At 60.6% G+C, this 24858-nt stretch overlaps 1 protein-coding gene across 1 annotated transcript; it reads left to right on the forward strand.

The window, feature by feature from the left end:
- Window positions 1-702: 702 nt before the first annotated feature.
- SYT2 (synaptotagmin 2) lies at window positions 703-24720 on the forward strand. Its single transcript, XM_064732945.1, has 9 exons — window positions 703-870; window positions 15727-15909; window positions 16045-16214; window positions 17573-17689; window positions 17907-18074; window positions 18223-18390; window positions 18797-18914; window positions 20100-20233; window positions 20978-24720. The coding sequence occupies exons 2-9, from the start codon at window positions 15744-15746 to the stop codon at window positions 21182-21184; spliced, it is 1248 nt and encodes a 415-aa protein (XP_064589015.1). The 5' UTR covers window positions 703-870; window positions 15727-15743; the 3' UTR covers window positions 21185-24720.
- Window positions 24721-24858: the final 138 nt, after the last annotated feature.

Below are 24858 nucleotides of genomic sequence, written 5' to 3' on the forward strand. Positions count from 1 at the left end.
TGTATCCCATCAGCTTTTTCCTCACGTTTCGGCTCTAAAACCAAACCTGGGTTCCCAGGAGCCCTCTGGATGTGGGGGGAGGCACGATGGAGGTGCCACCACCACAGCTGCCCCCAGCGCCACTGTCCTGTGGCCGCAGCAGGGCCTGGCAGGTCCGTGTGGCGGCGGTGGTGGCAGTGGTGGCAGTGGTCGGTGACTGGCGGGTGGCGATCTGGGCAAGGTCACTGGTGAGGAGGGAACAGCGTGCGTGACCAGTGCGAGGTGATGGACGTGAAGTGTTTGGTGCTGGTGCCCAGTATCAGTGCCCGGTGTGAGGCGCCTGCTGGCAGTCCCTGGTGTCAGTGCCAGGTGCCAGCGCTGTGTGTGACGTGACCCCCAGGCGAGGTGCCTGTGCCCCGTGCCCGTGCTCGGTGCGGATGTGAAGAGTCCGGTGTGAGGTGACCCCAGTGGGGGTTTCCCGCTGCCCGGTGCCCGGTGTGAGGCGGCCCCATGAGGTGCCCGGTGCCGCTGGGGGTTTCCCGGTGCCCGGTATGGGGCGGCCCCATGCGGTGCCCGGTGCCAGTGCCCGCACGCCCGCGGGCGGTGCCGCTCCCGCTCGAGCCCCGGTGCGCGCAGCGGGGGCCGGGCGGGCCGAGGTGCGGGCGGGGCCGCGGGCGGGGCCTCCCGGTGGCGGGAGGAGCCTCGCGGAGCCGCCGCACGCGAGCCCGGAGGGGCCGGGGCTGCCGCAGCGCCGCGCAGGTCCCGCCGCCCGCCCCGCACCGACCGCGCCGACCGCTCCCCTCCCGCCCGCCCCCGCCGAGCGGGCTAACCCGGACCGGACCGACCGCACCGCACAGCACCGACCGCACCGCTCCGCTCCCGCCCCGGCCGGTAAGTGCCCGCCCGCACTCCCGCCGAAGTTTCCCCGGTGCCGCAGCGGCGCGGACCGTGCGGGACGGGGCTGCCCGAGCTCTCGCCGAGCCCGTCCCGGCGCCGCCACCCGAGGTGCGATCGTCCCCCGTGGGGCGGGATGGAGTACTCGCCGTGGGCACCGGGTAGTGCAGCTCGCCGTGTCCCGGTGCCGGGAGCAGGGCAGGGACCTGCGCTTTTCCCGGGAACCCATGCCGGGACACGGGTCCCAGAGCTGCCCGTGCGGGGCTGCGCCCAGAAGGCGGCTGGGGACGGAGCGTGGAGGGATGGGGAGGGGGGCGGTGAGTGGTGCAGGAGGCTGCGGAGCTGGAGGGGAGCGCCCAGGGGCGTGGGGACCCTCCCGAAAGCGTGAGACCCCCTGGGAATGCGGGGCTGCCCCGAGGATGCCGCGCCGTGCCGCCGGGTCAGAGGTGCCCTCTGGGCGCTGCGGGATGATCCAGCTCCTCATCCCTGCGGATGCCCCACAGTGGGTGCCCTTGGGGTGCTGGAGTGGCGGGGGTGCGGGGCTGTTCCCGCAGCATTGCGGGGAACCCACCCTGGTGCTGGGAACCCGGGAGCGGCGTGGCCCCAGCGTGGGCAGCTACAAGCCCCGCTGCACTGACGGCTTCTTCCTAGCGGCCTGGCCCGGAGCCAGCTCCAGGCAGACCCTCCGTCTGGGTTCCCCCGCCGTGGCTGCACCATCTCCGGGGTCCTCCAGCACTCCCAGGCTGGCTGGGTGCCCTCAGAGTGCAGCCGTGCACAGGAGGGGTTCGGGATGTCACACTGGGGTGCCGCAGCCCTTGCTGTGCTCAGCACATCGCTGCTCCCCTCAGCCTAGTTTTAAAGAGTGATCCCAAAGGAGCTCTGCAAATTGCGCAGGGGACAGGCAGCGTTGCAAGGTGACTGTGGCACAGAGAGGGGGGGACACAAGTCTGTGTCACCCATTGCTTTGTGGTCTCCAACTGTATCAGCGCCTCTGTTTCTCTCTGCACGGGCGCTCCTTGGCGCAGCGCTCTTCTGTACTCGAGAGCGAGCGGCCGGGGTGCTGCGGGTGTCACCCACTGCAGAGTGTCCGACAGCACAGCCTCCTGCGCTGTGGAGCTGCAGGGCGCTGCTGGACTCCCCGCCTGCTCCTCTGCTGCAGCAAAACTTCAGTCCTGAGCGCAGGCTGGTACGGGAGCTGCTGCTGCAGCGGGGTTACTCCTGCACGCACCGAGCGGCAGCGCAGCCACCGGCAGGAGTCTCCAGCCTGCTGCATTATTGCTCGCTAGCACAGAGCCTCGGCCGCACGCTGCCGGGGCTGCCGGACCCTCGGGGCACCCCTGGGGCATCCCCGGCGCTCTTCGGCCTCGCTGCGCTGCGTGCGGTGCTTTTGGCCCCAGGGTTTGCGTGGGAGAAAGTGCGGTTTGCGGTGGTCTGTGTGCAGGTGGAGTGAGACATAAGGGGGAGGTGATACACCCAAGGTCATTGAGGCCAGCAGTGGCAGCGGGAGTCACCTGTGCAGCCCAGCCCAGCGCAGCACCCCCGTGCCCCCAAACCCGAGCGCCTCTCGGGGTGATGCCATGTCTCCTCCTTGCTTATGGGTGTAGTGCAGGAATGGGTCTGACCTTGCCCGATCCCCTGGCACCTTGCCCGGCCTCCCCTGGTGAGCACCCCTGCCCTGCTTGCCGGGAGCCAGCCTGGAGCCCTGGTGCCCCCGATTCTGCAGGGCGAGGACGCGTCCCTGGCTGCCTGAGCCCGGGTGGCAGCGGCGCTGAGCAGCACCCGCGGCACTGAATGCTGGCTCTGCACCCAGGGCCCAGAGGAGGGAGGACACACAAATACAGTCATACAGACCCTGTATGTACATGTACATAGATATATATTGTATATCCATGGCAGAGGGATTTCCAAACACAGCCACTGTGGAATTGCTGCTGACTGCTCCCATGGGAGCTGCCTCCTGCTCCATAAGCCCCAGGGATGGTCACTGAGGCCACTGAAGTGAGCTGGGACTCCCACTCCCCCGCAGGCCCTTCCTCCAGTTCAGCATGGTTTTGGCAAAGTCCCAGCTCTGGGAGCCGGATGACTGCGGCTCCTCATTACGACTGGAATTTCTCCTTCCCCGGGCTGCGCAGAGAGCTGCGAGCTGGCAGCCCTGATGTCCTCCAGCAGGATCAATGCCCAGTGTACAGATGGGACCCAGTGCCCACTGGTTTAAAATCCTGGGTTTTTTAATTCCCTACTCCCGGCAGTGCAGCTCGGCACTGTGCCCGGCCGTGCTCCTCCTCAGCCTGGTGGCCACCAGCACCTTCCCTGTGCCAGTTATCTGGAGCCGCCGGGAAGTGCAATCAGCAAAAAGCTTTTGCCCTTGGCTGTGCTCGGCCTTTCCCTCCTGGGCGAGCACCCGGCTCATTCCCTCAGCTCAGCTCCTGCCTGAGCCTGCGCTCCCCAAAGCGCTCTTTGATTATTAGCCCTAATAATTGTGTTATCGCATTGACTGAACTGTTTCAGATGCCAAAGCTAATTTTGCTCTTCATGCCTTCCTTCATCAGTAATGGGATTTTGATAACATCACGCGTCCAAAAGTATTGGATAAACTTGGCATAATTCCCCATTTATTAATTAAACCGTAAATTAGGCAGCGTGCGTCTGGAACCTGAATGCCCCACTCTGGTGTGATCCTGCTGCTGCTGGGGATGGTGCTGGCCCATTCCTGTCAGCCCTGGGCTGTGAGATCCTGGCGTCTCCTGCTGAGTTTGGGGGCTGCCACATCCCAGTGGGACCACCTGCTCCATTGCTCCCTGCCTGCTGGAAGTTGTGATGTTTCATCAGATCTGGTGTTTGGAGTAGGAATTGTGTTGTCCCTGAATTTAGCTGCTGGTCAGCAGAGTCTGGCAGAGCTCCCTGTTCTCCCAGGGTGGTTCTGCTGGTGCTGGTGCTTTGGGAGGGTGACTGCAGCCAGCTCTGGCAGTGCTGGGCTGTGCCAAATTCCTGCTGCCTGGAGCCACATCCCACTCTCCCACACAGGAATTTGTCTGACTGTTGCACCAAACCCATCCCCACTGGCTGTGGCCCCACTGGCCTGGAAGGTACTTGTAGCACTGACAGGGTGTCCTTCTCCTTGTGCATCTTAAGGAAAGCTGGTGTGTTTAATTAATCTGGGGTGTTTCATGCTCCCCAGCTTTTCCCAGCCCTGCAGGGTGCAGCAGACGTGGACTCTGGGCTTGTGCATCCCTGGGGATGTGGGGAGATGGGTATCAAAGTGGGTGCTTGTGGCATGGGGTGTAGATGGGGGCTGTGGGGTGCAATGGGGAAGTCCAAGCCCTGAGTCTGGGCTGAAGTGGAGGTGGCCTGGGGAGACTGTCCTGCTGCCAGGGACCTGGGGAGCTGCTCTGGGGCCAGGCCATGGGCATTGGGGGTGTCTGTGAGCAGCAGAGAGTGTGACATGCCTGTGTGCCAGGCTGGTTTGGGCTCAGCAGAGATGATCTGGCAGCTGACATTCATTCTGGCAGTGCTGGTGTGGGATGAGCATCCCTGACTCCTGTGAGCCTCCTGTGGTGCCTCACACCACAGCAATTCCACCAAAACACCACGGAGGTGGGATCAGCCCCCAAACTGCTCAGCATTGTCCCAGGGAGATGCCTCCTACCTTCCCCTGCAGGACACAGGGTGTCCCTGGGGACATGCTGGGACTGAGGGCTGCTGGTTCTGGGGAACCCCAAGTGGCATCACAGCTCCCAGCAGCCTCAAGCAGAGGATTCAAGGAAGAAAACAACCCCAAATTTCAGAGCCATGTGTGGATTTACAAGCACCCTGCGGGCTCTGTTGCTGTCTTGCTCTGTTCCCAGGGTTTCCTCCAGGAGCTGAGGCCTGGCAGAGCTGGGTTAGTGCCTGGATGCCCACTCTGCCCATGCAGCATGGTGGCACCAGTTCCAGCAGCCTGGCAGAACTGTGTGGGGCTGTGCCAGCTCTGCCTCTGATCTGTGCCACGGGAGAGCCCAGCAGAGACCTCCTGGTGGAGTGGTGTGGGCCTGGCCAGGGGGGACCCTTGGAAGGGATGGTGACCACCAACAGCAGTTCAGGAACCAGGGTGCTTTGCATCTGGTTTTTCCAGGGGAGGAACAACCTTTTCCAGGATGCACTGGTGGAGCAGCTCCTCTGTGCAGCCCTGAAAGTGTGTGCTGCTGTGCTGACAGAACACTTGGAGTCACACAGGGGTGCAGTCCGGAGGGGCTGGGCAGGGACAGATGATCCCTCTGTGGTGTTCAGGGGCTGTGCTCACCACCCCAGCTGTGCCCCAGCTCTCCCAGTGACATTTGTCCATCTGCACAAGGTTTATTCATGGAACTCAGTCCCGTGTCCTCGCCTTGGTGGGGCTTTGTGCCACCACAAAATCCCTTGGGCTGCTGTGGCGCTGTGTCCTTGCTGATCCCACCATTGTGTTTCCTCCCTTCCCCTGCCACCCCAAATGCCACAAGGCTGGCAGGCCCTGGGGACACAGAGCTCTGCCCTGCCCCTGGGCTGGGCAAGCAGCACCAGCACTGCTCCCACAGGATCCAGTCCTGGGGGACTGAGCCCAGGCTGACAGGGGGAGGGGGATGAGCATTGCTGGGAGCTCCCCAGGGATGGGAGATGCTTTCCTGGATTCCAGCACCAGCCCATCACAACACCGTGCTTGGCTGGGAGCTGTGGAGATCTCCCTGGAGCCTCCCCCTGGAAATGGCCCCTGGTGGCTTGTGCCTGCTGGTTCAGCCGTGCTCTGAGCGGGGAGCACACGGGGCGTGCCCTCCCTGCTCCGTCTGGGATCGATCTCCACGTCTCGCCCTGCTCCTGGAGCCGCTCCTGGCTCTTCCCCAGGAGCTGACCTGGCTCCTTTGCTCTGCTCCCCTGCTGATCTGGAGCCATCAGCGTGGCACAGAGCCATGGCCGGGAGTGCTGGCAGCGTGGCCGTGGTGCCAACAGCATGGTGCCCACCCGGGAGGGCAGAACTTGGAGCTCTTGGCTCTGTGGTGGCTCCAGAGTGCCAGGGCAGCTCAGCCCATCACCATCTGGTGCCCTATTTAGCTGCTCTCGTGTTGCCTTCAGAGCAAGGCACTGCTGCTGTGGCATCACAGAGCTGGGGAGTGGGCTGGGCTGTGCCACCACATAGAAACTGTTTTTGGGAGGCTTCTATGGCCATTCATGGCTCTGTGTGCCAAGGGCGGACTGAGTGAGCTGCTGGGGTTGGGGTGAGCCTGGTGGTTGGCTGTGGCAGTGGTCAGTGCCTTGTGGGATGTTCCACGTGCCCTGCTGGCCTTGGCAACAGCTGTGTCCCCACAGCTCAGGATGGGGTGTGCAGCATCCCCAGCTGCCTTTTCTGCCTGTGGCACATGGCATGAGCCAAAACCCTCTGGGAGGAAATGCTGCTGGTGAATGGTGCCTGAGCCTCTGCAGCATTCCTGTGGGATGAGAGAGCAGAGCAGCAGTGATGGGAGACAGTGGGAAGCAGAGAGCCCAGTAGAGAGGGGGACAAGGTGCTCATCAGTCCCTTTGCTGTTGGCACCCAAATTTCAGGTGGCAGTGGCTGTGGCACCAGTCCCAGCTCAGCTCCCTCCTGCCCTTCCTTCCTGGGGCAGCTGCAAAGCAGAGCCAGGGCCTGACCCCTCTAGAAAAAGTGAGCTTTGGGGGATCACCACCTCTGGGTGCCAGGCAGGGCTCTGAGTGCCCAGCAGTGGGTCCTTCTCTCCTCTGATGTGGGTGTTGGCATTGTGGGCTGTCACTGTCCTCATCCCCCATTTCTCCTCGTTCTGTTCTGATTTTAGAGGCAAAGGCACAGAAAATCCCTGAGCTGCCTCACTGGGTACCCTGGTGCTGGTGGGTGCCAGCAGTGGTCCCCATGCAGGGAGGTGTCCCTGGGTAGGGACAAACCTGCCATCTCCTGAGTCACAATGCTCTGGGGGGCCCTGCCATTGCTGAGAAGCTCCCCAATACCTGCTGGGTGTTGGCTGGGGGTGCTTTGCAGGAGGAGATGCACAGGAGCGAGCAGGGCAGGGTGGGATCATCCCTTCCCCACACTGACCTTCAGGTGTCCATCCAGTGGGAGAGTCCTGGCAGCAGGAGCTGATGGTTTGGCTTGGGAACACCAGCAGCCATCAATCTGGAGCCCAGATGATGGACACAGGCTGCCTTAAGGCTGCATTTACTGCTAGACCTCACTTGGGTTTGCTGTGAGTAACACAGATCCTCTCTCACAGGCAAGCACTGGCTGCAAAACCACCATCAGTTTTATTTTTTTTTATTTTACAAGCTCCCCCTCATGAGCCAGGGGCTGACTTAATTCTTCCTTGAGGCCAGGGGCTCCATGATGAGGAGCCCAGATTCCAGCTGTGGTCAGTGAGGCAGGAGCTGATCCCGAGCTGGGCAGTGGGGTGCCCTCCTCAGATTCCTCATCCCTGGGGAAGAGCCTGGGGCTGCTGAAGCCCAGCAAGTCGTTAGTTTTGATTAGGGCGCTGATGAGGCCATGGGTGGAGTGTGCCCTGCTGGGAGGAGGGTGCTGCCAGCTCTGGTCCCATCCAGAGATGCTGCTGGAGCCTGCAGGATGGGGAGCAGTGCTGGGGGTCCCAGTGAGGTCTGGTGGCTGTCACTGGCACACTCAGAGCTGGGGGAATGCTGAGCTTCAGCCCTGCTCTGGGATTTCCTCTCCCAGGATGCTGCTTCCCATGCTGTGCCTCAGTTTCCCTTGGAGAGTGGGGGTGTGTGGCCAGCAGCTCCTACATGGGTTTGGGGACAGGAACACTGTCCTTGTGAGGGTGATGTCTCAGCAGCTCAAGTCCTCTGGTGCCACTGCTACCAGAATATCCTCACCCCACCACACCCCTGAGCTGTAGGAATACCCTCCCCTGAAAAATGTGGAGCTGGGGGAGCAGAGACTGCCCTTGCCCTCAGCACAGTGGATCAGGGTAGGAACGTGGGGGGATCCTGGGGGAAAGTGCTCCCCAAGCCCTGGGAGCTGCTCCACCATGCTGAGGGTCTGATGTGGCACAGCTGATGCAGCTGCTGTGCTGGGGCTGGGGAAGGGGAGCAGGAATGGGATTCCACAGCTCACTGGGCTGTTGCAGAGTCCCTTTGCAGCAGGGTCCTGCAACATCTCCCTACCAGCACTCCCTCTCCTCCCTCCCCCCTGATCCTTTGGTCTGGTGCCTTCACACATCCCTTGCCCAGGATTGCTCTGTTAATTAAATGACCATTAGAAGCCAAGTCATGTTTTTGCCTTAATTAGAGTCTCCTGTCTCACTGCTGTGAGCTGAACCTCGGGCCCAGCGTGTCCCCCTCCGTGTCCCACTGAGGCTGGGGGGAGCGCTGGGGAGCGGCTGTGCCCGCCCAGGGATGCCCGGGCACTGTGGGGAGCGGCTGTGCCCGCCCAGGGATGCCCGGGCACTGTGCCACGGCTCCAGCAGGGATGGGATCTCCCCCTCCAGCTCCTGACCCTGAAACAAAGCACCTGCTGGCATCGAAATCCAGAACTGCCAGTTATCCCAGCTGTACTCTGGGATCTCTGCTTGCCCCCGGGCTGCACTGCAGGGTGTGCAGGCTCTGTAGGGCCCAGGCTTCCTGCTGGCTTTGGGGTGGGAGAGGTCTTACCTTGAAACTGGCTTGGGATTTTCATTCATGACCATCCAAGCCCAAGCCCTGGCACACTGCAGCACAGTTTAAGGGTCAGCTCCTGGTTTGTGGAGCTCTGGGGGCTCCCACATTCCTGTCCCAGCAGAACAAATCAGACCTGGCTTTGCCATCCCCTAAAGGAGCAATAACATCCCTCTGGGCCCAGGGCCGCCCTGCCTTAGCTAACGAGCCCCCCCAGGTCGGGGTCTCCCTGGGACACTTCATCCCTCGGGCTGGGGGGGCCGGAGCTGGGATCACCCTCCGTGCCCACACCCAGCCCATGCTGGGTCAGCGCCGCTGCTGCTAATTGCAGCCTCAGCCTCATTAATCCTCATTTGTTGCCGTTCCTGCTCTCCATCATCTCCGCGGCCTTCACCTTCCTGGAGGGGGAGGTTCCTGCTGCCCCTGCAGAGCAGCAGCTGGATTCCCCCAAAGCCTCACCCTGATGGGGACTGAGCTGTCCAGGGACATCCCGGTCCTTCTGTGCACCCCCAGATTCTCACCCCGGGTCTGGTCCTTGGCAGAACATCCTCACCCAGCTGAAGAGAGATCCTCAAAGCCCCCAGCCAGTGACTCCCCCCCTCCATCCTTCCCCATCCCACCCAGACAGGGAGCTGCTGCTGGGGCAGGGGATACCCAGGATAACCAGCTCTGCAGAAACCCCAAATCCCCTTTTTAGTGCCAGGTGCTGCAGCAGCAGGGGGGGTGGTCTCTGGGATGGAGTCTTTGATGGAGGAGGAGGATGAGGGATGAAGGCCTCAGGAAGGGGATTTTTCAGTGTCTAAATTGCTTTTCTGTACACTGGGGATGCCCTGGGGATGGGATCGCCGGCTCCAGCCTGGGATTTGCATCCCGCCAGACCTTGGGGTGGTGCCAGCAAACGGAATGCAGCAAATGGAATGTGTGCGGGGGGGGGACACCCCAACCCCCTCTGCTCCCCAAAACCAGCGATGGAGCCCGGGAGGTTTACACCGGGAAGGGCTGGGTTGGAGCTCAGTGCAGTTTCTCGGGGTTCAGCATCAGCTTCACCGCGGGGAGGGGGGATGGAAACTTGGGGCCAGTTTGAGGGCTGAGCCTGGAGGGAGCTCGCTGGATCCAGCCCCGGGAGGTCCTAGGCCAGATGTTTGCAGCTGGGGAACACTGCCTGAGGGGTACCGGGTAACACAGTGTGGGGTGCAGAAGGGCTTTAGGGGCTCTGAGGGTGGTGCAGCATGCAGGTGCATGCAAGGAATGGGGCTGGGGTGATAGGTCAGAGAGTCTGGGAAGTGCTGCAGGCACAGGATATGGGATGTGCTCTGGGGGTGGGGGTGCTGCAGTGGTGATTTGGGGTGCTGCACTGAGGGGTGCAGGATGAGGCATTGGGGGCTGCAGGGGGGTGCATTAAGGGAGAAATGCACCGTGGGAGTGGGGTTAGTGGGTTAGTGGGGTTCAGGGCTACACACTGGGGGGCTGGAGCAACACGGAGCAAGATAAAGCCCTGTGGGGGCACAGGTGGCAGCTGGGGGGCTGTAGGGACCCCACACCGCGGGGGCAGTGTAATGGATGTGCGTGGGTGATGTGCCACCATCCCCACCCGCTGCCCCTGTGGGTCTCTGCAGCAGCTGCCGAGCTGAAGCCTGTCCTGCTCCATGGGGAGCTCCTGTGGGGTTTATTTTGTGGAGGAAGAGGTGCAGTGCATTCCCATGGGGTGCATTGGTGCATTCCCATCACCCTCCCCTGATGGATGCTGCACCCTACAGAGGGGCTGGGGCATCCCCAGGGACCAGCAAGGCAGCAAGGGGCCCCTTCCTAGCCAGAATTTATTCATCATGCCTTAACCCATGCTCATTTTTCGGCCAAGGACTGATAGAAATGGTTAATTATAACCCTCATATTTTTTTTTATGTCCCTAACCTGCGATCTTGGCTGGGGGGGGTGGGAGCAGTGGGGGTTGGCAGGGAACAACTCCAAACCAGGCAGAATAAAGAGGAAACTTGAAGAACGGCAGCGAGTGCTCGGCAGGGGCAGCCCAGCGGGGTTCGGGGTGCGGTGGGGATTGCGGGGGCCGAGCTCCCTTCCCGCCCGCACCGCCGGCCCTCGGCTCCTCGCCAGCGGCTGCCGCAACTTGCAAAGAGGAGGGGAAAAAATTGCAAAAGGAATGGAAAAAAAAAAAAACCAAGCAGGCAGCGGAGCCGGAGCAGGACTGCAATGCAGTGCCGCAGCCGTGCCCGCACGGCCCCCGCCTGCTGCCGGGGAAGGGGCCGGGACTGGGACAGGCGGCTGGACGGGCCCCACCCCTGAGAACCCGAGCCCGGGGCTGGCAGCAGCTCTGCCCCCGCAGCTGAGGGCTTGGTCTGCCCGCCTGTGCCTGCTGGGGACACGGGGTGTGCCCGGGGACACCCAGGGAGGCACCGCGGGGTTGGGACCTGGAGCTGAGGGGACATCCCCGAGATCACAGTGCCCCCAGGCTGCTCTCCGTGCCCCACAGAGTGCCCCTCCCTGCCCTCCCAGCCTCCCGTCCCTCCCCGGCTGCCCACGGCACTGCCCTGCCCTGTCCTGCCCATGCCAGGGGCAGATCAAAGCCTGGTGCCCCCGCCTGAGGGCAGGATCAGCCCCCGCCCCATGGCAGGGCCTGTGGGGCGCTCGGCTGAGGGGAGCAGCAACAGGGCCTCCATTGCCTGGCTCCCGCAGGCAGCCCCGGCCTCAGCTCTGCCAGCGCCCGCTGAGCACCACACGGGAGCAATTAGTGATGCTAATTAGGTTGCCCCGTTCAAAAGCAGCCCCTCCAGCGACGCCTGATGCTGCCTGCCGCCCCCAGCCCCGGGCAGCCCCACAGAGTTCCCGCAGCAGCCCCCGAAGCAGCAGTTCCCTGGATAAGGGTCTGGGCTGCATCTGTGCCCCACAGCCCCCCTGGCACCCAGCTGGCATTCGGGGCTGCGCGGAGGTGTGCAAGCCTTGCACGGGCTGCGGGCACTGCCTCGCACAGGTGGGCACACGCCTACACACGGCTGGGTGCTGGCACAGCCACACGGGCCCTGCCTGAGGGGACAGGTGACACAGCCTGGGCGGGTGTGCACGGCCCTGGGGACAGCTCCGGGGACAGCTCCGGGCACACACTGCCCGTGTGTGCACTCACACACAGCCCCGGGCACACACTGCCCATGTGTGCACTCACACACAGCCTGAGCACTCACACACAGGCCCGGGCACACACTGCCCATGTGTGCACTCACACACAGCCCCGGGCACACACTGCCCATGTGTGCACTCACACACAGAGCCCCGGGCACACATGCCCATGTGTGCACTCACACACAGCCTGAGCACTCACACACAGCCCTGGCACACACTGCCCGTGTGTGCACTCACACACAGCCCCGGGCACACACTGCCCATGTGTGCACTCACACACAGCCTCGGGCACACACTGCCTGTGTGTGCACTCACACACAGCCTGAGCACTCACACACAGCCTGGGGCACACACTGCTTGTGTGTGCAGTCACACATGGGCCCGGGCACTCACACACAGCCCCAGGCAGCTGTGCTTGCACCTGTGCACAGCTATGGGCACACACCCAAGCACGAGCACTTACACACACACACTGTGCACAAGCATTTACATACCCTGTGCACATTTACACACACACACGCGCACACACATCCCCATGCCCTGTGTACTCACACACATACACACGCCCATACCCTGTGCATGTTTGCACACACACACACACACACACACACACACATACACACACACACATCCATACCTTGTGGACACACCTTGTACAAGCATTCACACCTTCACACATCTGTGCATGCCTGTTTGCACAAGTGCATGGCCACGCCTGCACCTCCATTTCCCCTGGTGTGCAGACGTACACAGACACTCCCCGTGCACAGACACTCCCCATGCACACACAGACACTCCCTGTGCACACACACACACTCCCCGTGCACACACACAGACACTCCCCATGCACACACACACACTCCCCGTGCACACACACACTCCCTGTGTGCACACACACAGACACTCCCCGTGCACACACACACGCTGTCCGTGCACACACACACTCCCCGTGCACACACACACTCCCTGTGTGCACACACACAGACACTCCCCGTGCACACACACACACACTCCCCGTGCACACACAGACACTCCCCGTGCACACACACTCCTGTTGCACAAGACACTCCGTGCACACACACACGCTGTGTGCACACACATCCCGTGACACACACACTCCTGTGTGCACACACACAGACACTCCCCGTGCACACACACACACACTCCCCGTGCACACACAGACACTCCCCGTGCACACACACACACACACACACACACACACACACACACTCCCCATGCACACGCACCGGCCCTTGCACACTGGTGCGCACCCCTGCACACTCTCAGTGCACAGACACCCCTGGCACACCTCGCTCTGCCCGTGCCTGCCCGTGGCACTCCTGGGCTGCCAGGCCTGCGGGTGCTGGGCGCTCCCCGCTGCACCAGTCCCTGGCTGGTGGCTCCGTGCTGCCGAGCAGCCCCGAGGTCATGGAGATCATCGGTCCCTGATGGTAGCGGGGCCCTGCTGGATCCCCCCGGGCAGTGCTGACCTGAGCACCTGAGTGAGGTGAGGCGGCTCAGCCAGGTGCCCCCTCTGGATGCTGCCCACCTTGTGTGGCAGGTTTGGGTGCCTTGCAGTGTGTTGTGGTGGGAGGCAGCCCTGGGGTCCCCCACCTTCTGTTTTCTGGGGAGCTTGCAGGGTGTCAGTGGCCTGGACCCCACCCCTTTGTCCCTGGTTTCCAAATCCTGGCTCTCCTCCCACCACCCTGGTGCACATGGGTAGTGATGGGGACAAACCCCTTGAGTGGTGGGGACAGACCCAGACACACATCCCGGTCTCCTCAGCTGCTGGAAGCTTTGGGGAACCTTCGAGGCCTTCAAGATCAAATAACCCTCAGCTGGGTAGGGGTGTAGGAGCTACAGGAGATAGGAGAGTCGGGACGGACGGAGAGGAGAGATCTCTGCAGCCAGGGCTGGGAACTTGTAGTTTATTGCAAAGGGCCTGGGTGCAGGGCCCTGCTGGGAGCTGCCAGCCACAGCTGGAGCAGGACTGAGAGAGGAGAGGGGCAGAGAGGATGAGAAAGAGAGAGGGGATGAGAGGGTAAGAAGGCAAGAGAGCGAGGTTCCCGTTACAATACCATAAATCCTCTTCTGTGTTGAATATTCTAATTCTCACTAACCAATCTAGTACAAGATACAAATCCTACAGCATTTCCACTAATCATTACATTACCACACTGTGTTACATTTTAAACCCTAAAAACTCCTCTTTGGACCCTTCTGCCAAGCTGTAGGGTCTGCTCTGACCCTTGGAGCTGTCTGCAAGCAGAGGGTGTTGTTCCATCAATAGGGGATCACCTTCAGCTGGCCACACCATTGTTTTCCAGTTGTTCAATAACTGAGGGATCTCAAAGCTTGCTTTCATTTCAATCTCGCTTATAGTTTCCACATTCTCAAAATCTTTTGCCAGGCTATCATATTTATAAGGCTTTCCTTTTTCATCTTCCCCAATATACGGGTTAAATGCAGCAGCTCCTGGTTCATCCCAAGAAGGATGTGGGGGTTTTGGGGGACCTCCAGCCTCCTGCTCCAGCCCCCCAGTGCCAGGTTTCAGGGCTAGGGGATGCTGATGCTGGTGTTTGGGCTGTGACAGCCCCTCAGTGGGGTGAGAAAGTGACTGTGGCCAAGGGTGACAAAGCTGCAGCAGCGACTTTGTCTAGATGGGGGTCACATAATCCCATTTTGTTGTGTGAATGACAGTCTCTGCCTCATGGGGGGCTCCCCTAGGCCCCCACACCACATTCCCCCAGAGCAGGGGTGCAGGAGGAAGGTGTCCAGGGGTGGAGCCACACTCTGGGTAATTCAGTGCTTGATTCACCTGCGAGGTGGATAGAGACACACAGCAGTGTCACTTTGGGGCAGCAACACCCCCAGGTCTCTCTGGCTGCCTTTTTTGAGGTGAGAGCACTCAGACCTTTCTGAGTTCTGCAGGAAAGGAGAGGAGCACCTGGTACCAGGGGATGATGCTCTGGCTGAGAGGCTTCTTGAGTGTGAGGAGGAAAGAAGAGATGCAAGGAAGGGGGTTCACTCAAGCCACAGCTCAGCTGCCCCCAGAAACTCCTTCCTGGGTTATCTGTGATCCTGCTGTCTCTGCCTCCCCTGCTGCAGAGCCTGGTGTTCTCCTGAACCCCACTGGCACTCTGCATTCCCTGGCATTGTTCCCTGCTTTGCTCTTCTCTTGCAAGCTGCTTGCTGATGGGGTTGTGGAGGCCCTTTGGGGCTGGAGCTGGGGTTCTGGGGGTACTCTGTACCAGGCTTGCCTGCAGGAGTCAAAGCCACATTTACAGGACAATGGCTGTGCCCATTCTTGGTGGGTGCTCAGACCCAGCTGGGCTGGGGAGGGGCTGCAGAGCCTGTGGGGCTGTTTGTGACCTGAACCCCTTCCCTGGCTCCATGGAGGAGCAGAGCTGGCCAGGAGAGCCCTGTGGGGTTGGGAGGTGTGGCACCCAGGACATGGTACCTGTGACATGTGGGTGGACCCATTGACCTGCACACTGAACCTGCCAGTGCTGTGTAGAGCCAGCTCTTCCCTGCTTCCATCCATCCTCAAAACGTGCCCTGTCAAAACTCCCTGGGGGCTGGCAGAAGAGCAGGTTTGCTGCTGTTCCCAGACTTGGAAGCTACCCTGGGGCTGGGAACAAGCCCTGAGGTGCCAGACCAGTGCTGGGTCCCTGTGGGTGCCCCATGCCTGGGGTCCCTGCCTGAGAAAAGGAGGAGATGGGAGGGCTGCATTTGTCCCAACTGATCTCATTCTTTTCTCCTGGGGATGCAAACCCCCTCCCCTCATCCCAAGGGGCCTTGCCAGGTGAACTCTCAAGAGTGTCCCCATTGTCCCCAGGAGGCTCAGAGCTGGCACCAGCATTGATACAGGGCTGGGTGATGCTCCCAGTGGCTTTGGAGGTGTCAAGGACCAGGAAACTCAGAGGCCAGCTGGGCTTCCCATGGCTTGTGGGGGATCCAGGTGACCTCTCACAGCCATTGGGTCTGTGCCCCTCCCGCAGAAGATGAGGTGTCCTGGTGCAGCCCTGCTGCAGGCGCTGTCCTGGGGACCCTGGGCAGGAGTGGGGGCAGCAGGGCTGTGTGACCGTGGGTGATGTGTTCCAGGGAGCCCCTGGCCCACCATGACCTTCAAGCAAGCGTCCATGATGGCCCCGGAGGCCACGGCCAGCACGCTGCCCATGAGCACCATGGAGAACTCCACGGAGGCTGCAGGGCCGGGCGAGAGCAAGGAGGACATGTTCACCAAGCTGAGGGACAAGTTCATGAATGAGCTCAACAAGATCCCCTGTGAGTAGCTCCTTTCCAGGTGTCACCCTCCTGATGGCCTCCCCACCACGCTGGTCCCAGCAGAAGCTGTGGAACCAGGTTTGGGTGGCTGGCAGGGAGCTGCAGGGCTGACCAGGACATGGCCTTTGCCCACAGTGCCACCCTGGGCCCTCATCGCCATCGCTGTCGTGGCCGGACTCCTCATCCTCACCTGCTGCTTCTGCATCTGCAAGAAGTGCTGCTGCAAGAAGAAGAAGAACAAGAAGGAGAAGGGCAAAGGCATGAAGAATGCCATGAACATGAAGGACATGAAGTCAGGCAACCAGGTGATGTCCTCCTGGGCTGCTTGGCCAACAGTCCCTCTGGCTGAGTTATGGGCTGTGTCAGGGCACTCATAGACCAGGCAGCAGATTGGGATGGAGCCACCAGGACCCCAGGATGGAGCCAGGGCCTGGGACAGCAGCACTGTCCTCTTCCAGTGTCTGGTGGCCCAGATGGACCAGGCTCAAGCTGGCCTGGACCTGCCAATGCTTCACCTGAGCCAGGAAATGTTGATTTAATCCTGCCTCCCTCTGGGTCAGACTCATTTCTCTGAACTTCTAGCTGAGAGGGGAGGCCCACCAGGCCAGAACACCGGGCAGTTTGGGATCCCCAAAATGTCTGTGGTGAAGTGGCAGGTGCTGGTAACTCATCCTGGTGGGCAGCCCAAGGCAGGCTTTGGTACCCACAGGCTTGGGGCCACCCCAGCCTTTTCAATGGCCTTGACCCATGGCCATTTGGAGTGGGTGGGAGAAATTGGGTATCTGTTCCTGCTCTTCAGAGCCATGTGGGCACCGTGGGCTTGCAGATAGGGCTGGAGCAGGAGAGGGGGCAGGTGTGAGGTGGGATTGCTCAGGTGGCACAAGCCCTGATCCCCCCCCCGCCAGGTCCCTCAGTGTAACTCAGTGTCGGTGTAACTCAGTGTCTGTGTAACTCAGTGTCTGCGTCTCTCTTTGCCCACTGTGCCCTTGCTGTCCCTCCCTGGCTGCCTCTGCTTGGGGACATCCTCCACGTAAGTGTCACCATGAGCCTCCTTCTCCATCATCTGCCTCTGGGTGGGATGGGGGACTGGGGACACATCAAAGAGGGGGCAAGGAGCTGGGGCTCCCAGCCCATGGACTGTGCTTGGAGAGGCAGGAAGAGGGGTGGATTTCCTGGGGACAATCTATTTCTGAGCCTACAAAGCCTGGAAATGGACCTGACAAGCCCTTAGCTCTGGCTGTGGTGCTCCTCCAAGCACGGGCTGGGGGCACAGGACCCACCAGCTGCAAGCACCAAACCTCCCTCCACTGCAGTCAATCCCTTGTCCTGGCACCCCTGGCAACCCCCCTGTCATTTTGGCTGGATCAGCACCGGGGCCTCCCTGGGAGCTGTGTGGCTGTGGCACAGCCAGTGCCACCCCAGTGCCACCCCATTGCCACCCCCAGTGCCATCCCATTGCCACCCCCATTGCCACCCCAGTGCCACCCCCCTGCTCTGTCCGTGCTTCCTGTCCCCAGCACGGGGGTCCCCTTCCCTCTGGTGGGGAGATCCTGGCTGTTGGGACACCAGGAGGGTTGGGGTGCTGGGGTGCCCGGGGCTGTGGGGCTGTGGGGCTCTGTCTGTCCTGCTGAGCTGGACCTGGCTGCCATTGCAGGACCAACAGGACGACGATGACGCGGAGACGGGTCTAACAGAGGGGGAAGGTGAGGAAGAGGAGAAGGAGCCAGAGAACCTGGGCAAGCTGCAGTTCTCACTGGACTATGATTTCCAGGCAAACCAGGTGATGGAGGGGCTGGGGCTCAGCTGAGGAGTGGGCTTTGCCTGGGGGGGAGTTGAGAGGAGGACAGGTCTGTGCTGGACCTGGGAGACTCACGAGGGGAGGAGGAGCTGGGTGCTGTGTCAGAGGAAGTCCTGCCCCATGCTGGACAGGAGATGGGCCCTTGGTAGCTGCAGGGCATGGCTGGGCTGTCTCACTGAGGACTCCTCTGCCCTTCCAGCTCACAGTGGGGATCCTCCAAGCTGCTGAACTGCCAGCTTTGGATATGGGTGGCACCTCAGACCCTTATGTCAAAGTGTTCCTGCTCCCTGACAAGAAGAAAAAGTATGAGACCAAAGTGCAGAAGAAGACCCTCAACCCTGCCTTCAATGAGACCTTCACCTTCAAGGTGAGCCCTGCATCCATAACAAGGACCTTGTCTCTCCCTCCAGTCCTTCCCCTGGCTGTAGCAGCCCCGTGTGCTGACTCTCCCTTCCAGGAGAGGTGGTCCTGGCTCAGGGCCCCCCTTGCAGCCTGGTTGCTGTCCCTTTGTGCAGGTGCCCTACCAGGAGCTGGGTGGGAAGACGCTGGTGATGGCCATCTACGACTTCGACCGCTTCTCCAAGCACGACATCATCGGGGAGGTGAAGGTGCCCATGAACACAGTGGACCTGGGCCAGCCCATCGAGGAGTGGCGGGACCTGCAGAGTGGGGAGAAGGAGGAGGTGAGAGCAGCCCACAGCTGAACCCTGGCTGGGGGCCTGGCATGGGGCTGGCCATGGGTGAGCTCTGCTTCCAGGGCCATCCCACAACTTGGGGTCCCACTCACTGTGGGGTCCCACCAGGGCACCATGAACATCCTGGCAGTCATTACTGGGATCTGACCTGTTGTTCCTCTCTGTGAAAATGTTTCTAAAACAAAAAAATCAAGACTATAAAATGTCTTGAGTGCTGTGCTGGGCCTAGCTTGTCCTGGACCCAGTGATCAAACCCTTGTGTTGGTGCACAGGGTGCCAGCTTGTGCCTGGGCTGAGCAGGGTCTGGGGGGACCTGCATGTGTGATTGTGTCCAACCACTGGAGTCCCAGGCACTGGTGAGGCTCTGATCTCCCCTCCTTGCTGTGCTTGGCAGCCAGAGAAGCTGGGAGACATCTGCATCTCCCTGCGGTACGTGCCCACGGCCGGGAAGCTCACTGTCTGCATCCTGGAAGCCAAGAACCTGAAGAAGATGGATGTTGGGGGCCTCTCAGGTGGGTGTTGCTCAGGGGCAGCCTCCCCCTGCCCTGCTGGGGGCTCTCAGCATCCTCTGTGGGAAAGGACTCTGGGGCCTCCTGTCTGGCAGAGCTTGGGAGAGCCCTCAGGGCCTCGTTGTGCCTTGGAGGCAGCCCCAGGTCTGGCTGGGGATGAGGGGAGGTGGGCATGGGATGCATCCCTGGCTCTTGGGAAGGAACCTTCAAACATGGCCCCCAGGATGCTGCAGGACCTGGGTGGTGAAAGTGTCCTCTGCCATTTGCTCCTGCTCCTCCTTGACCGCGTGGCCAGGGACATTGGTTGCCAGCATGTTTTGTGCTTAAAGTGTCTTCCCAGCCCCATCCTGGGGCTCAGCTCTGTGCCCAGGGGTCCTCAGCCCTCTCCAGACGTGCTTTAACCACAACAAGAGCAGTACCTGCATGGCTGGAAGGATTCAGCTTTATTGTGGGCTTTCCTGCTCCAGAAACGGGGGTCAGGCTGGAGCCCACCCAGTGTCACTCACCTGACAGGCCAGTTGTCACTCTGCTGTCCCTGCCTTCCTACAAGGGGCCCACAGCACAGAATCCCAGAATCATTACTGTTGGAAAAAACCTCCAGGACCATCAAGTTCAACTTGTGCCTGGACCCCACCTTGTCACCCAGACCAGAGCACTGAGTGCTATGTCCACCAGGCATTGCTTGGGCAGCTCCAAGGATGGGCACTCCACCACCTCTCTGGGCAGTTCCAGTGCCTGACCATCCTTTCCATAAACAAATTCTTCCTGATGTCCAACCTGAACCTCCCCTGTCTCAGACTGAGGCTGTTTCCTCTTTTCCTGTCCCTTGTTCCATTGGAGCAGAGCCCAACCTCCCCTGGCTGCCCCCTCCTGTCAGGGAGTTGTGGAGAATGAGAGGGTCCCCCCGAGCATCCTTTTCTCCAGGCTGAGCCCCCCAGCTCCTTCAGCCTCTCCTCACTCTCCTGACTCTCCAGACCCTTCCCCAGTTCTGCTGAATGCAGAAGAGCTCCATCCCTTGGCCAGTTGCTCCCATTTTGTCTTTGGCATCCATCCACAAACCTCAGACTGTCTTTACTCAGGGCAGTCTCTCCCTCACCCTGGGTTGTGATGTCTCCTGGGAGCAGGAGGTGTCCCAGGGGTAACCCCAGGGCACCCCAGCCCTGGCTAATGCCCCATCCTGACCCCCAGATCCCTACGTGAAGATCCACCTGCTGCAGAATGGCAAGAGGTTGAAGAAGAAGAAGACCACAGTCAAGAAGAAGACCCTGAACCCCTACTTCAATGAGTCCTTCAGCTTTGAGATCCCCTTTGAGCAGATACAGGTTTGTCTGATGACTCCCCTGGGAGGGAAGATGTCCTAAAGCTGCCTGAGCCCTCATCCCAGCCCTCCAGCAGCCTGAGCTGCTCCTGCTGAACTCCTGGTCTGGTCACACAGGAGATTCTTCCAGCCTCATCTGGGGCCTGGGCTGATGCTGAGGGCAGCTGGTGTGGGGGCAGCACCCGTAGGAGATGAACCCCAACCCAGATCACAGCTGAAATTGGGCTTTCCTCTGCTCCTGATCCTACAGTGTTCACCCTAAGCATAACAGGATGGTCCTGGGGGCATTTTGGACTCTTGGCCCCCCCTGCCTTCTGCCCCTCCATGTCCTGTGCAAGTCCCTGCAGCAGCCCACAGCTCTTGCCCAGCCCCACACCACAGTTTGGTGACCTTTCCCAGGTGAATCAGCTCAGGATGAGCTGGGCCCCCACTGGGCTCTGCACTCCTCAGAGAAGGACATGAAGGAAACAGGGAGGGGGCCTTGCCCTGAAATGGGCCGAATGTAGTTATAGTAAAATCTGATACAAAAAACCTGAGATTTTCTCAGATACAACATCCAGCAGCAGTTTGGATCCTAAAAGGGGAACGTTCACTATCTTAAAAAGATGATTTAAGAATGTTTTCTTCACATTTGTTAGAGATTTTCATTGCTTCTTCTTGGGGCTCATCCTTGGGGGATCCCTGGGGCTATGCAGCTGTCATGGCCACCGCACCTTCCCACCCCACTAAACAAAGTTTCCTCCTTTAGAAAGTGCAAGTGGTCATCACAGTGCTGGACTACGACAAGCTGGGGAAGAACGAGGCCATCGGCAAGATCTTCACGGGCTTGAACTCGACGGGCACGGAGCTGCGGCACTGGTCCGACATGCTGGCCAACCCGCGGCGGCCCATCGCGCAGTGGCACTCGCTCAAGCCCGAGGAGGAGGTGGATGCGGCTCTCGGCAAGAACAAATAGTCTGCGGACAGCTCACCCAGAGCTCTGATACCTCAGTTCTGCACCCTTCCTTTTGGTTTTTGTTCTGTTCCAAGCTGAAATGCCCTTCGATGCCTCTGGAAGGGTATCCAGGCAGTCCCAATCGCTTCCAGGGGAAGAGGTTAAAGACATGGATGGTTCTTTTTGTTCTTCGGCATCGCTCCCTTCTGCTGCATGTCCCATTGCCTCTGCTCGCCATCCCTTCCCAGAGCAAAGCCAGCAGCACACCTGGGACCTTCCCCAGCAGCTGTGTCACCAGCCTGCAGCATTGCTGCCACCGTCCTGCCCTTGGGATCACGTGGGGAACCGTGGAACGTTGCGTGGAGGTGATGCTGGAGCCTGATGGTGTGAGATGACCAGACCCACTGTGCTTGGTTGGGCATCACCAGCAGTGAGACAGAAAAATTGTGCAAAGATCCTCTGAAGAGACCCAGGTGCCTCCTCCTGGCCCTCCCCAAGGAAGGCTGAGGGCCCCTGGCCAGCTCCAGGCTTGGGTTCTCTGAGGAGGGGCTTGCAGGGGCCATGGATCCTGCTGTGCTGGTGGGGTGCCGAGCCCTCAGTGTTGCAGCAGGAGCTGTGGAGGCCAGTCTGGGCACAGGGAGCCTCAGGAGGGCTGCTCCAAGGAGACACAGGGTGACGTGGAGGCACCAGCAGCACTGTGTGGATCACCACCACCAGCAGCACCACAAGCTCTGTTTTGTCTCCAGAGGGGCAGCGCTGGGTGATTTGCATCTGTGTCCCACCATGGCTGGTGAATCCCATAGATCAAAATGCTTCCATGAGGCAGATTTACAATGACAGGTCTCCAGATGGGATGGGGGCAGCTCCCCAGAGCTGCACCAGGTGTCTCCCCAGGACTGTCCATCACATGTCCCATCATTGCTGTGGACACCCCAGCCTCAGGGCAGCCAGGGGGCCATGGGGAGCTCCAGCCCCACCTGCTGTGGGTGGGGATGGCAAGAGCAAGCCTGGGGCCAACCAGGGACCACAGCCCCGGCCCCCATGAGCTGCTACTCCCCACCAGGCCATTGGCTGTTAAACCCACCCCATCCTGCTCCCCTTGGGGGTATAAGCCATATCCATGACCCTAATAGTGGCTAAGAGCTTCTCTAGGCTTCTGTCTCCTACTGTCCCAGAAAAGCCCCCAAGCCAGAAAGCCAACACAGTTCTCTGCAGCTGGGAGAGGGTCCAGCAGCCCTGCCCAGTGCAGTCCAGTCTGTACTGGGGCACTGATGTTAGCTCGTGTCCCTGTCCCAGCTCCAGCCCCACAGCAGCCTCGCACTCTGCTCCCTTTGGCGTCCCTGGGCTCAGTGCTGGGGGTTCCAGCCCTGCAGCAGTGAAGGGTTGAGCCCCAGGGATGTGCTGGCACTGGGGACGCTGCTCTGGGGGTTCAACAGCTGGACTGGGACCCAGGCCCAGGGACACAGTGCCAAAACTGAGCTCATCCCAGAGCTGTTGGATGCTTTAGCAGCTCCCGCAGCTCTGACTTCCCAAAGGGCATCCTGGCCCTCCCCAGAGGTGGGGAGATGATGGGACACTTGGTGGCAGTCACCAGGTTTGAAACTTGGCTCAAGGGGTTCAAATGGACACGGGGACCAACCCCTGTCCCTGGAGGGTTGTGCAGCTCTGGGACAGGTCCCCAGGGCAGGACATCTCCATCTGGCAGGTTTGGGGCTCGGGTGGCTGAGCTGCAGTGTGGGAAGGGGATGTTGGACAGGGACCTCCAATGACCACCTCCACCACCACTGCAGCTGCACTTGGCCATGCCCTGGTGAAGGGGCACGGGGGCCATGCTGGGTCTGCAGGGGTCATGCAGTCAGTGCTCTCTCAGGGCCATCTCAGCTTTAATTAGTCCCTTTTCCTGATGGATGTGTCAGTGTCAACAGATGGGGTCCTGCCCTGCCCCTGTAGCCAAAGGGAGAAGTCCTGGGATGCTTTTAATAATGGGGAGCTGGAGGGGGGCTGATGTCCCATGGTCAGGAGCACTGGTAGGACTCAGTCTCATTTTGGGGTCCATCCAGGCAGTGGGGGAGAGGAAGTGTGGGGTGTGTGGGGGCATTTGCCTTACATGGAATGAGTTAAAAGAGGAAGAATTAGAAAAAGCACTGAAATCCTTGTTTGCAGCCAGCAAGTGTGCATGGCCCTGCAGCCTTCCCAGGTGGAGATGTGTTCACCTGCACACCTGCACATCTGCACATCACACTTGCACATCTGCACACCTGCACATCACACCTGCACACCCCAGGTGCACCCCCTCCTGTGCTCCCGCCGCCCCCAGACCCACCGCATCGGCCGGGGTCCGGGGATCCAGGCCAGGAGTGCCGATCCCACCTGGCTGCTTTCCATTCAGACTCTCTAAGCCTTTGGGGAGGGGGAAGACTGTGACTTTAATACATGATTTAATTTTTTTTTTTAATAAAAAAGGGAAAACCAACCAACATCCTGAAGCCATCTGCGCTGCCTCTGACCCGCCCCTTAGCTGTGTGTAGGTAAATTATATGGAGACATAGCTGTATATACCACGAGCAGTGCATGTGATGCCGCCACGTAGCAGCAGCAGCAGCAGCAGCAGCAGCAGCATGGCCCCATCTCCGGCCCCGCCACGGAGGAGGCGACGACCAAACCCCATCGCTCGAGAGCTCTCCACCGCCCTGATTCTTTTCCCCCAATTAAAATGAAAATCCCCGATTAAATCATATAAAAGAAGAAAATAATGCCAAGAAGCAAAGCATGCCAAGCCCGACCCGCCAGCGGAGAGTGAGCTATCACCGCCGCGGCCGTGGCGTCCATGTGTGTCGTGTTCCTGTGTCTTGTCGCGTTTGTCCCATGGCCGGGTAGCAGCAACATCGTGGCTTCGGTGTCCTGTGTCGCGTTGGTGCATTTCACCGTCAGAGCAACTTTAGAAGCCATATTAGAGCACGGTGCAGCGGGACCCCACGGGGACAGCCCGCGCTGAGCCGTGACCCCTTCCCCCGTGTGTCCCCCGGCCCGCGGGGCTCGGGCTCGCTGCCCTTGGGTGCCGCTGTCACCCGGGCCAGGGACGGGACAGCGCTGGGCACAGATGTGGGGCTCGACCTGCCTGTGGTGAAAAGGCTGTTCGGAGCAATTTGGGTTATTTCTGCCATGCCCAGCCGGCGGTTTCTGTTTTGGGGACGAGGGCTGGCACTTCCCTCTCCTGGCGGCACCGCGGAGCAAACCCGGCTGTGGCACGGAGATGCTCCCGGGGGTACCAGAGGAAAATGAATCCACGAGTCTTGGCAACAGGCTCGGGCTCCTTTTCCTTTTCTCTGCCGGGCTGGGAGGGAGGAGCCGGCTCCTCTGGAGTCGCAGGCTCGGCCACCCTTGGGCGGCGGTGCCGGCCCCGCTCGGGCCGCGCCAGCCCCGCAGCGCTCGGCTCCGGCGGAAGCTGCTTTTAATGCCCCTTCCCCTCGTGTGGACTCTGTCGTTCCGTCTCTGATCGTTTGATGGTTATTTTGTAATGATTTACGTCTCCTTATTAAAGAAACGAGCTGAAAGGAGCTGGCTCCCTTCTGGTCTTTCTGCTAGGGCTCACAGGGCATGAGGGGCAAGAGTCAGGGCAGTGATCCCAGGGATGCTGGAGAGATGGAGGTGTGGGTGGAACCCCACAAGGGCCCAAGTCCCCCAAAACACAGAAT

This window comes from Zonotrichia leucophrys, chromosome 26 (genome assembly GCF_028769735.1).
Source record: "Zonotrichia leucophrys gambelii isolate GWCS_2022_RI chromosome 26, RI_Zleu_2.0, whole genome shotgun sequence".
NCBI classification, from domain to species: Eukaryota; Metazoa; Chordata; class Aves; order Passeriformes; family Passerellidae; genus Zonotrichia; species Zonotrichia leucophrys.

Excerpts from the sequence above, each read along its gene's own strand:
- SYT2 (XM_064732945.1), top strand. The coding sequence starts at position 15,744 with ATGACCTTCAAGCAAGCGTCCATGATGGCCCCGGAGGCCACGGCCAGC. Across the intron at positions 18,391-18,796 it reads AGAGTGGGGAGAAGGAGGAG|CCAGAGAAGCTGGGAGACAT; the intron begins GTGAGAGCAGCC and ends TGTGCTTGGCAG. Across the intron at positions 20,234-20,977 it reads TCCCCTTTGAGCAGATACAG|AAAGTGCAAGTGGTCATCAC; the intron begins GTTTGTCTGATG and ends TTCCTCCTTTAG.